This window comes from Rhinoderma darwinii, chromosome 6 (assembly GCF_050947455.1).
Source record: "Rhinoderma darwinii isolate aRhiDar2 chromosome 6, aRhiDar2.hap1, whole genome shotgun sequence".
NCBI classification, from domain to species: Eukaryota; Metazoa; Chordata; class Amphibia; order Anura; family Rhinodermatidae; genus Rhinoderma; species Rhinoderma darwinii.
Genome location: NC_134692.1, coordinates 55,987,201 through 56,000,032, shown reverse-complemented (window position 1 = coordinate 56,000,032; position 12,832 = coordinate 55,987,201). Strand labels below are relative to the sequence as shown.

The window sequence follows — 12,832 nt, the reverse complement described above, 5'->3', positions numbered from 1 at the left end:
GCTGTAGCTTTGGTTACTGGAAATGCTTCTGGCCATCCTGAAAAAAGATCAATACAAACAAGCACATACTCATAGGTACCGACTTTTGGTAATTGAATATAGTCTATCTGTAGTCTCTGGAACGGATATATAGGTCTGGGTGTGTGCTTCTGTGGTACTTTTACAGTTCTTCCAATATTATGTGTTGCACAGATCATACATCCTTGTGTAAAACTGCTGGCCATCACACTAAACCCTGGGGCATACCACACCTTGTTTACCAAGTCCATCATTGCCGTTTTTGACTGGTGTGTCTCTCCATGTGTTATCTGGGCCATCATTGGGAACATTGTCTTAGGCAGGCACAGTTTATTCTGGCACTGCCAGAGGCCATCTTTTCGTAGCGTTGCTCCTTGGGCCGTCCACTTGTCTTTTTCTTCTTCTGTTGCTTGTCCTTGAAGTTTTTGCAGTAGTTCCGGGCTTACAGCTGGTCTTGTTTCCTCTGGATCTTTTATCTGACATACGGCTGCTAACACGGGTAGCTTCTGTGCTGCTTGCTTTGCTGCTTCGTCCGCCAGGGCATTTCCCCTTTTGTCTCTGGTGAACTCACCTTAGTGTGAGCTTTTAATTTTTACTACTGCTACTTCTGTGGGTAACATCAGGGTCTCCATCAAGTATTTTACAAAGTCTGCATTCTTTTCAGGTGTACCTGCAGAGGTCAAAAATTGTCTTGCCCTCCATATGGGGCCATAATCGTGTGCAATCCCAAAAGCATATCGAGAGTCAGTGTATATATTTGCTGTCTTTCCTTCTGCATGTTGGCATGCTGCTGCCAGGGCCTTAAGCTCCGCTTCTTGTGCTGAGCGGGACGCTGGTAAGGAGGCTGCTTCTAGGACTACATCTTCGGTGGTTACTGCATATCCTGTAAGAAAAGATCCTTCTACACAATACCTTGAACCATCCACAAAGAGTATTAGGTCTGGGTTTTGGAGTGGGGTATCTCTTACATGTGCGAACCCCACTGTTTCCTGGGCCATAAGGGCCATACAATCATGTTCATCAGTTTCAGGCAAAAATTGTGACCATACTTTACCTACGTCTTCTCCCCCTTGCTCCAAAGGCAGTAAGGTAGCTGGGTTCAATGTAGTACAGCGGTGTAAAGTAACCTGCTCAGGAAGAAGAAGAGCACAAATTAATCTCAAATATCTTGCAGTGGACAAATGCTTAGGTTGTACTTGAGTTAGAATAGCAGTAATATCATGTGGTGGAAATGCCAGGACCAAATCTGAGGCCTTGTTTAACATTGAATTTACAGCAATAATAACTTTCACACATGATGGGGAACCTCGGGCCACAGGGTCTAGTCTAGCTGAATAACATGCTACCGGGCGCTGCTGTGGTCCATGACTTTGTGTGAGAACTGCAGTGGCATGTCCATTTTGTTCAGTCCAGTACAAAGTATATGCTTGCGTAGAGGTACTCCATGGATTGGTGTCACAAGCCGCTACCAAACACAACTCCTCCTCATTCAGCTGATAATCCAGAATACTTTGAGAATCTCACTTTTATCAGGTTCTGCAAATACTTGATTAATACAAAAACAAATAAAAATAAAACATTCCCAAAAACTTTACATCAAATTAACAATGTCCAGACAAGTTTTGTTTTGCCTTCTCCCTCATCTAAATCCATAAAAACTCGTGTGAGTGACGTCACATCGCCTCCTGTGTAACTTTGCTGGAGGGGGATGGTCTCTTACACATAAACCAAAATTGTACCTGATCAGTTCCTTCACCCTTCCCCCCTTTGTGGACTCTGCGAGAGTGATGTAGCAGAGTTCAAAACTACATCTCGACATAACACTAATTTAACCCCCTGTAATGTACAACAGCCTGAAACAAAAATGACTTTTTCCTGACAAACATTTGATCTTTACAATGACATAACTCATGTGTGAAATCAAAAACAAAACAATTGTAGTTAGTTATTCAATAAAACAGAAAATATTATCTCTGATAACATTAATTACTGCAAACCAATAAACAGTATAACGGTGGGGTCACATACATTTTCAAAACCCCCCCGTGTCTCACAGTATCTGTAGTTTAATACGTCTGAATTATCAAAACACATGAAATCTGATCACATCATAACACATAAATATCGTAACTTTTATAACCAACAGCGCTTGCGCAAAAGAGAAGAAATTTATTTCAGTTTGTACACATTACTGATATATATATATATCAGCAGTGCATATTGAGATCCCTTTGTCTCATCAGCCCTGCAGACTGCACCCAGTCAGCCCCCCTCCTCCTCCTCCCAAACACAGCACACTTTAGAGGGGAGGGAGGGGGGTCACAAACTCGCAGCTTCTCACAACTTCTTCTCTCAACTTCTCACAACTTCTCACAACTTAACACTTTCAATGCCGGCAAAACAACATACGTATCTGCAATCATTCATCACACCATTGTATAGGAATTATCTACGTTAATGTTTAACCGTACAATCTGACGGCCACCATCTCTATATTATGATGACGTGTTGTTTCATCAGTGAACTAAAACTGGAACTTCTGTAAATAGAAAAGACACTACAAATGACAAAATTAACAAGGTGATTATTTCATACTGATTTGGATGGGCCGGGCGTGGCCACATCAGGGGCAGGGGGGGCAGCCTCTCCCCTTGGAAACAGTGCGCAGGGGGTTTCCCACCAACAATGAGGACACACTCAACATGAGGTACGGACGCCATTACCGGGCGTCGGCTGGTCCTGTTTTCTAATACATACAATATGACACAAAGTCATACAAAATATCTATTTCAGCATTTAATGTTGTGTCCATTCTTTTCAAGAACAAGATTACATTTCTTATCTCACTAGCAGCTGTTCTTCACCTCCCCCTTCTCTTGTCACACTAGTTGATTCTAAATTATACCATATGGGAATTTACTATAAGGTCACTTGCAACTTTAAAACAACTACTACTTCTATAGCTTCCTTTGCTTTAAACTTTACTTTATAAAATATGAATTTCCTCTGACAACCTCCTGCACTTTTAATTCAGTGTATTAACATTACATACATTTGTAGGCTCTTTGTTGCTTTCTAAAAGATGCTACAATCCATCTACTCCAATCTGCTTTGTCATTTGACTCTGTGTGGTTCTGGATTTACAATCCCCTAGTAAATTTACACCATTTTAACAGGTGCTTGCTCACCCATATGCCATACCTCTATTGGCTGTTAGGGAAAGTCCCACACTACGTATCTCCTACATACACTCTGTATACACTATCCAACTGAGCCAAATTACAACCAACTAAACAATAATCCCACAAAGGATCTGCTCATTATGTCATCTATATTTTTCCCGATCTAATCTTCCCGCTTTTCCCATTCCACATGCCTTCATTAACTGATTCGTTCCTTGCGTTGCCTTTTTACCTTCTCTTTCTGCTACTGCCTGTTTGGCTGTCAGTCCTTGTGGGTGCTCATCTCGTCACTAGTTATAAGTGGTCGCCTATGGGCAGACCCTAAGTTACGTAGGGGGTAATTTTCCTGATAGGTGAATTTCTTCTCACCTATTTTAGACAGTTACTTATCCCCTCGAAACTTCTTAATAGGAACACCAAGTTCCTCATCTTGTGACTGTAAGTGGTGGCCTTTTTTGGCACACCCTAAGTAATTCAAGGGGTAAGTTTCCTGATAGGCAAATTTCTTTCTTGCCTATTTTCGACAGTTACTTATCCACTTGATACTTCTTATTTTGTTACAGATTTTAGCTACTGACAGATGAATTTCTTTCTCATCTATTTTAGACAGTTCTAGTTTCCGTACTTACTCTACTCTGGCCAGAGGATCTTTCCCTTTCACAGTCCTTTTATAACTATCTTACTTTCTTCGTCTGAGACACCACTCGAGTACGTGCCCTCCGCACCATGACAAATATTCCTAATCCAAATAACAAGGCAAACGTAAAATCAAGCTGTTCTTTTGACATGCCGGATTATCGGATTGCAGAAAATTCTGGAATTTTGAGCTGAAAATCAGTGCATGATAATCCCCGCAAGTACCTCAATGCTGTACACACATTTTCGGTATTTTGCCAGATTATCGGAAGTTTTTTTCCAAAAACAATTTCCTTATTCTAAAATGCATTTGTGACACAAAACTGGGTTTCTACAACATTCATACAAATACTGTCATGGAGATCAGGCACTTTATCCTGAGGGTAGGATTACATATAGACTTGACCAGATTTTTACACTAAAAATACCCTCATGTGGCCCCTCTATTCCTCAGGAGTACTACCGGGAAGGTGACCTACCAGACAGGAAGGTGCAGAGCAGAGTTTGTAAGAATTAAGTCTTCTTACCTTGCTGCAGCAGTGGTCTGCACGTTCCTTCGTCCGGGTGGTCGCCATTCAAGTCCCGGGAGATCCCCTAAGGTGGGGTGCCGTCCTTCTGGTCAAGTCCCTGGTTCGGGCGCCAATTTCTGTGATCGCAATTTGAGTCACGTTACGCCTTGATCTCCATGCAGGTTCAAATCAGGTGGGGGGGGGGGGGGCGAGCTGCTCGGAGAAGTAACAGATACACTGAGACGTTTCTCAAGGCAAAATACTTCTGACTTTATTTAACCGTAGTGGTCGCTTTTATAGCATCACACAAAAACACTCCATAACATATGAGTCATCTGTATATTCAATAAAACCCATTGGTGGAACACAAGGTATTCCCTTTTATGCTTAGGGGGGTTGGTCAAGTGATTGACCGCCATCTGTTCGCAATTTCAAAAGAGACAGCAGAGCAGCTGCAAACTATTTCCTCTCTTAACCTTTCTAAAATACCCATTCTATTGTAACACATGTTCTCCTCTATAACATTTCACTCCTTGGGGCCCCAGATACATTATACATATATTTATTCCATAACAAGGTCAAAACTGATACTGTTTTATGCCTAGTGCAGGGCCTGGGGCATTGCATGACGCGGATTCTCTCGATGGTCTTCTGTGCATGCTTGAACTAGGTATAACGAAGTATATATATATATATATATATATATATATATATATATATACTTTGCCTGGAATGTTCCTGAAAATATTTTAGTGGAAAAGATTTTTTAATATTTATAAAATATTACATTTGGAATGTCCATCACTGCAGCATACTCTTTAACATCTGTTTGTACCAGTATAAGTCAACCAATAAGTATTTCCACATCCTCATTTTCGTTTTTTGAGGTTTTCTTTTGTCATGGTGGTTTTAATTTCAGGACGAAGCGTGCAGTTCGCTGTGTTCTGGAACGTGGAGATGACATGTTAATTACAGGAGGACGACATCCATATCTTGGGAAATATAAAGTAAGTTAATCCCTTCCTGCTGCAGCGACTTTTGACCTTCCTGATAGAGCCTAATTTTTTTAATCTGACATGTTACTTTATGTGGTAATAACTTTGGAATTCTTTTACGTATCCAAGCGATTCTGAGATTGTTTTCTCACATTGTACTTTAAGTTAGTGGTAAAATTTGGTCGATACTTTCAGTATTTAATTGTGAAGAACACCAAAATTTTGCGAAAAATGGCAAAAATTAGCATTTTTATAAATTGAAAGTTTAGATAAACGTTTAACAAACTTCTGACATGTCATAGTGACATGTCAGAAGTTTTGATTGGTGGGGGTCCGAGCACTGAGACCCCCACCAATCGCTAAAACGAAGCAGCTGAAGCGCTCGTGTGAGCGCTCAGCCGCTTCATGTCTGTTTGGCTACTTCCGGAAATCAATGTATCGGAGGACGGACTCAATAGAAAGTCTATGAGCCCAAACTCCGATATATCGGATTTCCGGAAAAAGTCGAACAGAAACGAAGCGGCTGAGCGGTCACACGAGTTCTTCAGCTGCTTCATTTAAGCGATTGGTGGGGGTCTCAGTGCTCGGACCCCCACCAATCAAAACTTCTGACATGTCACTATGACATGTCAGAAGTTTGTTAAACTTTTAGCTACATTTTTAAATGTATCTGCTTGTAAGACAGATAGTAACACCACACAAAATATGTCTACCTTAGATTGGCATAATTTATTGAACATCCTTTTATTTTTATTGCCCATATTCTGCAGTTTTTAGAAATATCCCACGTGTGGCCCTAGTGTGCTAATGGACTGAAGCTCCAGCCTCAGAAGCAAAGGAGCACCTAGTGGATTTTGGGACCTCTTTTTTATTAGACATAATTTTAGGCATCATGTCAGGTTTGAAGAGGTCGTGTGATACCAAAACAAGGAAACACCTACAAAAATACCCAATTTTGGGAACTACACCCCACCAGGAATTAATCTAGGGGTGTAGTGAGCATTTTGACCCCACAGGTGTTTCATAGATTTTATTAGAATTTGTACCTGTAAATTAAAAATGTTTTTTTTTTTCCAATAAGATGTCGTTTTAGCTAAAAAAAACAACAATTTCCACAAGGAATAAATAAGAAAAGGCCCCCAAAATTTGTAAAGCAACTTCTCTAGAATAAGGAAATACCCCATATGTGGTCATAAACTGCTGTTCGGGCACACGGCAGGGCTCAGAAGCAAAGGCGCGCCATTAGGCTTTTGGAGCGCAGATTTTGCTGGATTGGTCTCTTGGCACAATGTCACACTTGCAAAGCCCCTAAGGTACTAGTACAGTGGAAACTCCCCAAAAATTACTCAATTTAGGAATTATTCTAGAGGTGTAGTTAGCATTTTGACCCCACAGGTGTTGAAAATAGAAAAAAGTCATTTTTTTTAATTAGAAATATCTTTAGCTCAAACTTTTTAATTTTCTTAACAAATAAAGGAGAAAAAGCACTGCATCATTTGTAAAGTAACTTCTCCAGAGTACGGAAATACCCCATGTGTGGTCATAAACTGCTGTTTGGCCACATGGTAGGGCTCAAAAGAGAAGGAGCGCCATTTGGCTTTTGGAGTGCAGATTTTGCAGGATTAGTTTCTGGGCACCATGTTGCATTTGCAAAGCCCCTGTGGGACCAAAACAGTGGAAACGCCTCAGAAGTGACCTCATTGTGGAAACTACAGCCCTCAAGGTATTCACCTAGGGGTGTAGTGAACATGTTAACCCCGCAGGTATTTTCCAGAAATTTGTGTGCACTCGATATTGCGGAGTGAAAATCGCAATTTTCCCATAGATATGCCAATATGTGGTGCCCAGCTTGTGCCACTATGAAAAGACAGCTCTCTTTAATTATTATGCTGTGTTTCCTGGTTTTAGAAACACCCTACATGTGGCCCTAAACTTTTGCTTGGATATTCGACAGGGCTCAGGGTTGAAAGAGTACGATGTGAAATTTAGGCCTAATTTGGCAACTTATAAAGTATTGGTTCACAATTGCAGAGCTCTGATGTGAAATAATAATAATAGAAACCCCTGAGAAATTACCCCATTTTGGAAACGACACTCTTCAAGGCATTTATTAAGGGGTGTAGTGAACACTTTCACCCCACAGGTCTTTTCCATAAATGAATGTGGTGCGGATGGTGCAAAGTAAAAAATTGCAATTTTTCCCAAGATATGCCATTTCAGTGGAAAATATGTTGTGCCCAGCTTGTGCCACTGGAGACACACACCCCACAAATTGTTAAAAGGGTTCCGCCAGGTATGGCGATGCCATATATGTGGTAGTAAACTCCTGTTTTGGCACATTGTATGGCTCAGAAGGGAGGGAGCGCCATTTAGCTTTTGGATACAGCTGGCACCCAGGGATGATGGCACGGACTCCGCTTCTGAGCCGGTGCCATCCATTAGTTGTAAGTATACAACAAATTGCGGGAAGCACTGGCTTTCCATGACGTATACTTACGACAAATGTCAGGAAGGGGTTAAAGTTGACTAATTGTCTACCTCCTGTTTTCATAAAAAAGCAAAACTTAGTGAAGTAAATGTATAACATAGCTGATTATTAATCTACCATTCCTGAACTACATCCTCTCCTACCAGTCTCTTCATAAAAGGCTGCAAGCAGGGTTTCTGTCGGACTATAACATATGGTGCACAGAATAACATAGCATACAGATGTAGCCGTCTTTATCTTGACTCTTAACACATTAAATACACAGTGGCAAGAAACTTTAACTTGTAATCACGCTGCAGTAAGCTATCAGAGTTAAGATAAACTTGACTACATCTGTACTAAATTAGTTTTAGGCCCTGTTCACACTGAGTTTTTTTTGCAGGCAGAAATTTTGAGGCAGATTTTGACCTGCCTGCACGCCGTTTACAGCGTTTTTCGCCTGCGGCCATTGAGCGCCGCGAGAAACACTTTCTCTGCCTCCCATTGATGTCAATGGGATGTCAGAGACGAAAACACCTGAAGATAGGGCATGTCGCTTCTTTTTCCCGCAAGTCGATTTTACCATTCATAGGGGAAAAAAAACGCCTCTGCCTCCCATTGAAATCAATGGGAGGCGTTTTCGGCCGTTTTTTGGCGCGTTTTTTTGTGTAAAAAATCTCAGTGTGAACAGGGCCTTACAGCGTTTAAACTTAAAATGCTCCAGCATTGTTATTTCATAGGAAGTATTTACTAAAACAAACATGTCAGGAAAGCCAACAGGTCGACTGCAGGTAAAACTCCTTAAAAAAAAAGGCCCTGTTCACACAGAGTTTTTTGACTAGTTTTTTGACGCGGAAACCGCGCCGCAAAACTCCTCAAAAACCGCTCGAAAATGCCTCCCATTGATTTCAATGGGAGTTGGACGAGTTTTTTTACCGCGAGTAAAAAAAACGCGTCGCGGTAAAAAGAAGCATCATGACCCATCTTGAGGCGGTTTCCGCCTCCAAAACCCCATTTCAATTAGTCAGAAAGAGGAAAAAAAACGCCTCGACGAGTGTTTTGACGAGTTTTTGTCAAACCACTGTGCAAAAACCTCCTGCAAAAATCTCTGTGTGAACAAGGTATGTGCACACACAAAATCAAAAACTTCTGAAAATACAGAGCGGTTTTCAAGGGAAAACAGCTCCTGATTTTCAGAAGTTTTTTAAGCCACTCGCGATTTTCGCGTTGTTTTTTACGGCCGTTTTTGGAGCTGTTTTTCTATAGCGTTAAAGAAAAACGGCTCCAAAAATGTCCCAAGAGGTGACATGCACTCCTTTTTCGCGGGTGTCTTTTTATGTGCTGTTTTTGGAAAACGAGGCGTAAAAAACCGCGCCGTCGGAACAGAACGCTGTTTTTCCCATTGAAATCAATGGGCAGATGTTTGGAGGCGTTCTACTTCCGTTTTTTCATGTGTTTTTCGAGGTGTAAACGCCCCGAAATACGCTTGAAAACACTCCGTGTGAACATACCCTAATCTGTGTAATGCCTACTGCAGGGCCTAAGGAAATGGCACATGACCCTCCGATCCTCTCTCTAGGTGTAACACAATGGCACTTATGTATCAAAACTTTAAATGTTACTCATAGCAACCAATCCGAGCTCAGCTTTTATTTCTTAAACCGCTCTTAAAGAATTTAGGGTATATTCACACGGCAGCGTCCGTTACGGCTGAAATTATGGTGCTGTTTTCAGGAGAAAACAGCACCGTAATTTCAGCCGTAATGGCATGTGCAGGCGTCTTTCGCTGTGTCCATTACGGACGTAATTGGAGCTGTTTTTCCATGGAGTCCATGGAAAACGGCTCCATTTACGTCTGAAGAAGTGACAGGCACTTCTTTGACGCGGGCGTCTTTTTTACGTGCCGCCTTTTGACAGCGGCGCGTAAAAAAAATGACCGTCGGCACAGTACATCGTAAGACCCATTCAAATGAATGGGCAGATGTTTGCCGACGCTTTTGAGCCGCATTTTCGGACGTAATTCGGGGCTAAAACGCCCGAATTACGTCCGTAAATAGTGTGTGTGAACCCAGCCTAATACTGGACTATGATTGGTTTCTATGGGCACCGGGGCCGGTACTTCTGTCAGACATTGTGATAAGTGAGGCCCAGTTGTATCAGTTCTGCTAGAATACAAAGAGAAGATATACTCAATGTTATGAGATCACAGATGGAAACAGTTTGAAGATCTAATGCAAAAGACAATTTCAAGTTTGGTGCTAATTTCTAGATTTCAAAAATATGTAATATATCCCACAATAGGCCACTACCAATGACAAATTAAGGATTCATTTTTGTAACTGGGTAACGGTGATATAGCCACAGCATGCTCTATTACATTTCTCTGTTTTTTATTTTATAATTGTTTTTTAATTCTTACCCTTTCGAGTTGCTAGAGTGTTATAGAGGCAATATATATACAGCATATGGATAAACTTTTTTTGTTTGTTTGTTTTTCACTGTGTCTACAATGTGTCGTTTAGGTCGGGTTCATGAATGATGGTCATGTAACTGCCGTGGATGTTTCGTATTTTAATAATGCTGGATCCTCTTCAGATGACTCCGTCCTTGTGAGTTTTTACATTTTATGTTGCAGGAAGATTACATTCACACCTTTGGTTATTACGTCAGATGCATAAGTCTAAAAATGAAATTTAAAAAAAGGCGGAAGTATACTGTACCAGTTTTTTTTAGAGCCATCTAGACATATGCCAAAAGAATGTCCTTGGCTGCAAAAAAAAAACATACGTTAAGGTATACATCTTTTATATGGAAGTCACACAAATCTAGCTGTTTAGGCAAATGTTTGCACCCCTCATGATACTATGGGGCAGATTTGCTAATACTGTCTTAGTTAGACAGCATGAACTTAAACAATAGCTAGATATGTTAGACACTTTTCTCTTCCATATACCACCTAGTTAGTTGGCTTAGTTTACTCCAGTTTTAAGCCGTTGAATCTAACAAGTACCACTGTTTTTTTCTGCCTCCCATTGTTTTCAATGGGCGGTCACAGGCGGAAACCGCTCGAAGAAAGATCATGCGGCTTTTTTTACCGCGAGCGGCAAAAAGTCGCCCGGGAAAAAGAATGCCTCTGCCTCCCATTGAAATCAATGGTTTTTACCCTTGTCTTGCTCTGTCTCATTCTTAGGCCCCATGCACACGACCGTGCCCGCAATCACGGCCCGCAAAAGTATGGGAGCACGGCCCGCAAAATGCAAAAGAACGGACATGTTCCATAATTCCCGGAACATTTCCACGGCACGGACACCCTTCCGTAGTCCTACGGAAAGGTGTCAGCGTTCAATGAAAGTGAATGGCTCAGTTTTTGCGGACCGCGATTGCGGTCTGCAAAAACGGAGGTTTTTTACGGTCGTGTGCATGGGGCCTTACTGCTGTATCATTGCTTCAGTCATTGGAGAAGTGTATGTGTGTATTTTCCACTTATTGTTTCTACAGTTTTTCTTTTTATGTACTTAAATTTGAAATATTTTGGGAAACTTAATAAAAACTGTAGTTATTAAAAAAAAGAATTCAAAAGATTTTTGTTTGTACAGCTTTCACCTTCTAGAAGTCAGTCACAGACAAACTAGTAATTTATTCTACATATAATCTATTTCTTTTTAGGTGGTAGAGATTGGTTTGATGAACATGGACAATGCCTACAAAATACCTAATTTGAGATGCAAAGGAAGTGCCTGCAAGACTAACCTACCGTCAAATACTGCCTTCCGGGGATTTGGATATCCACAGGCTGCTTTTGTAACTGAAACCTGGATGAGTGAAATATCTATTAAGACTGGGCTCCCTCCTGAGAAGGTCAGTAGAATAGACTAGGAGTGGCTCAGACAGGGTAACTTCTACCCACCACATTCATTTTTGGCCTTTGGGTGCCCACAACAAACCCATAACGGTTTTGCTTTATTGTTACTCCTAACAAATAAAACAATTATTTGTGACAAATATCCATATTGTATATCAGTATCTCAAATATTTACTTCTTTTTTTAATCTTTGTATTTAGGTTCACAAACATATCCAACAGAATATTGCTTGCTGCCCTATTTCCCTATTTTGTTCCGCCAAATGTGACGGCTTCTGCGCCAAAAGCTCTAAGCCGAGTGTCCAATGAAATGTGAACAGAGCCTTATTTGTCCTAACTTGTACCGGTATTAACCCCTTAAGGACATGGCCAATTGGAGTTTTTTTATTTTCGTTACTTCCTCCCCCCCTTCCAAAAGCCATAACTTTTTTATTTCTTCGTCGACATAGCCATATGAGGGCTTGTTTTTTGTGGGACAAGTTTTAATTTTTCATGGCACCATTTATTGCACCTCATAATGGGAAGCTGAAAATTTTTTATTATCTGCCATGACAACCATTGTCACCGGCTGATCGCGTCGCGAGGGGCGTGTTTGAGGGGGCGATCTCCTGATTCTAACAATTTAAATACTGCGGTCGCGATGTCATTAAGGGGTTAAAAAGAGGTCTTACAACTATTAAGTAGTTGGAGTATTAAATATAAGCTGTTTAAGTTCACACCTTCAAAAGCAAAATTACATTTAAGGGGTCGTCCCACCAGGACAATTCCTGTCAATATGCCCTATTGTCCTCAATTCCCTCTATGAACCAGAGCGGTGAGCCACAGGGTATCAGTAGTTCTTGCTCTGGAGGACTTGGGCTTTTAACGTATTACATGAATGACTATACATTTGAACGACCGCCATGTAATACTACATTTCCTCTGCAGTGGCCACAGCAGGGGAGATGTATGGATGGCTACCACTTTCCCTACAAAAACAGCTGATCACCAGGGGGTTTCAGAATCTGGACCTAAAGGAGCAATGTCCAACAGAGAAGAGCTTTGTGTGCGCTGTGGGACAGTTGACTTGATACTGTGAAATTTTGTGAAATTAGTGTTGTGATATTGGAATTTTTTATCTACTGTAATTCAAACTATTAACCAATGCATCCGTATTGTACAGTA

General features: G+C 41.1%; 1 protein-coding gene across 1 annotated transcript in view; it reads left to right on the top strand.

Annotated features, from left to right (window-relative positions):
* The window catches only part of LOC142655529 (aldehyde oxidase-like), a 90,513-nt gene that overhangs the window by 53,108 nt on the left and 24,573 nt on the right, over positions 1-12,832 (top strand). The window contains exons 23-25 of the mRNA XM_075829787.1: positions 5,265-5,352; positions 10,330-10,416; positions 11,474-11,665. Of these exons, the coding sequence (XP_075685902.1) occupies positions 5,265-5,352; positions 10,330-10,416; positions 11,474-11,665 (367 nt within the window). The remainder of the gene's footprint in view (positions 1-5,264; positions 5,353-10,329; positions 10,417-11,473; positions 11,666-12,832) is intronic.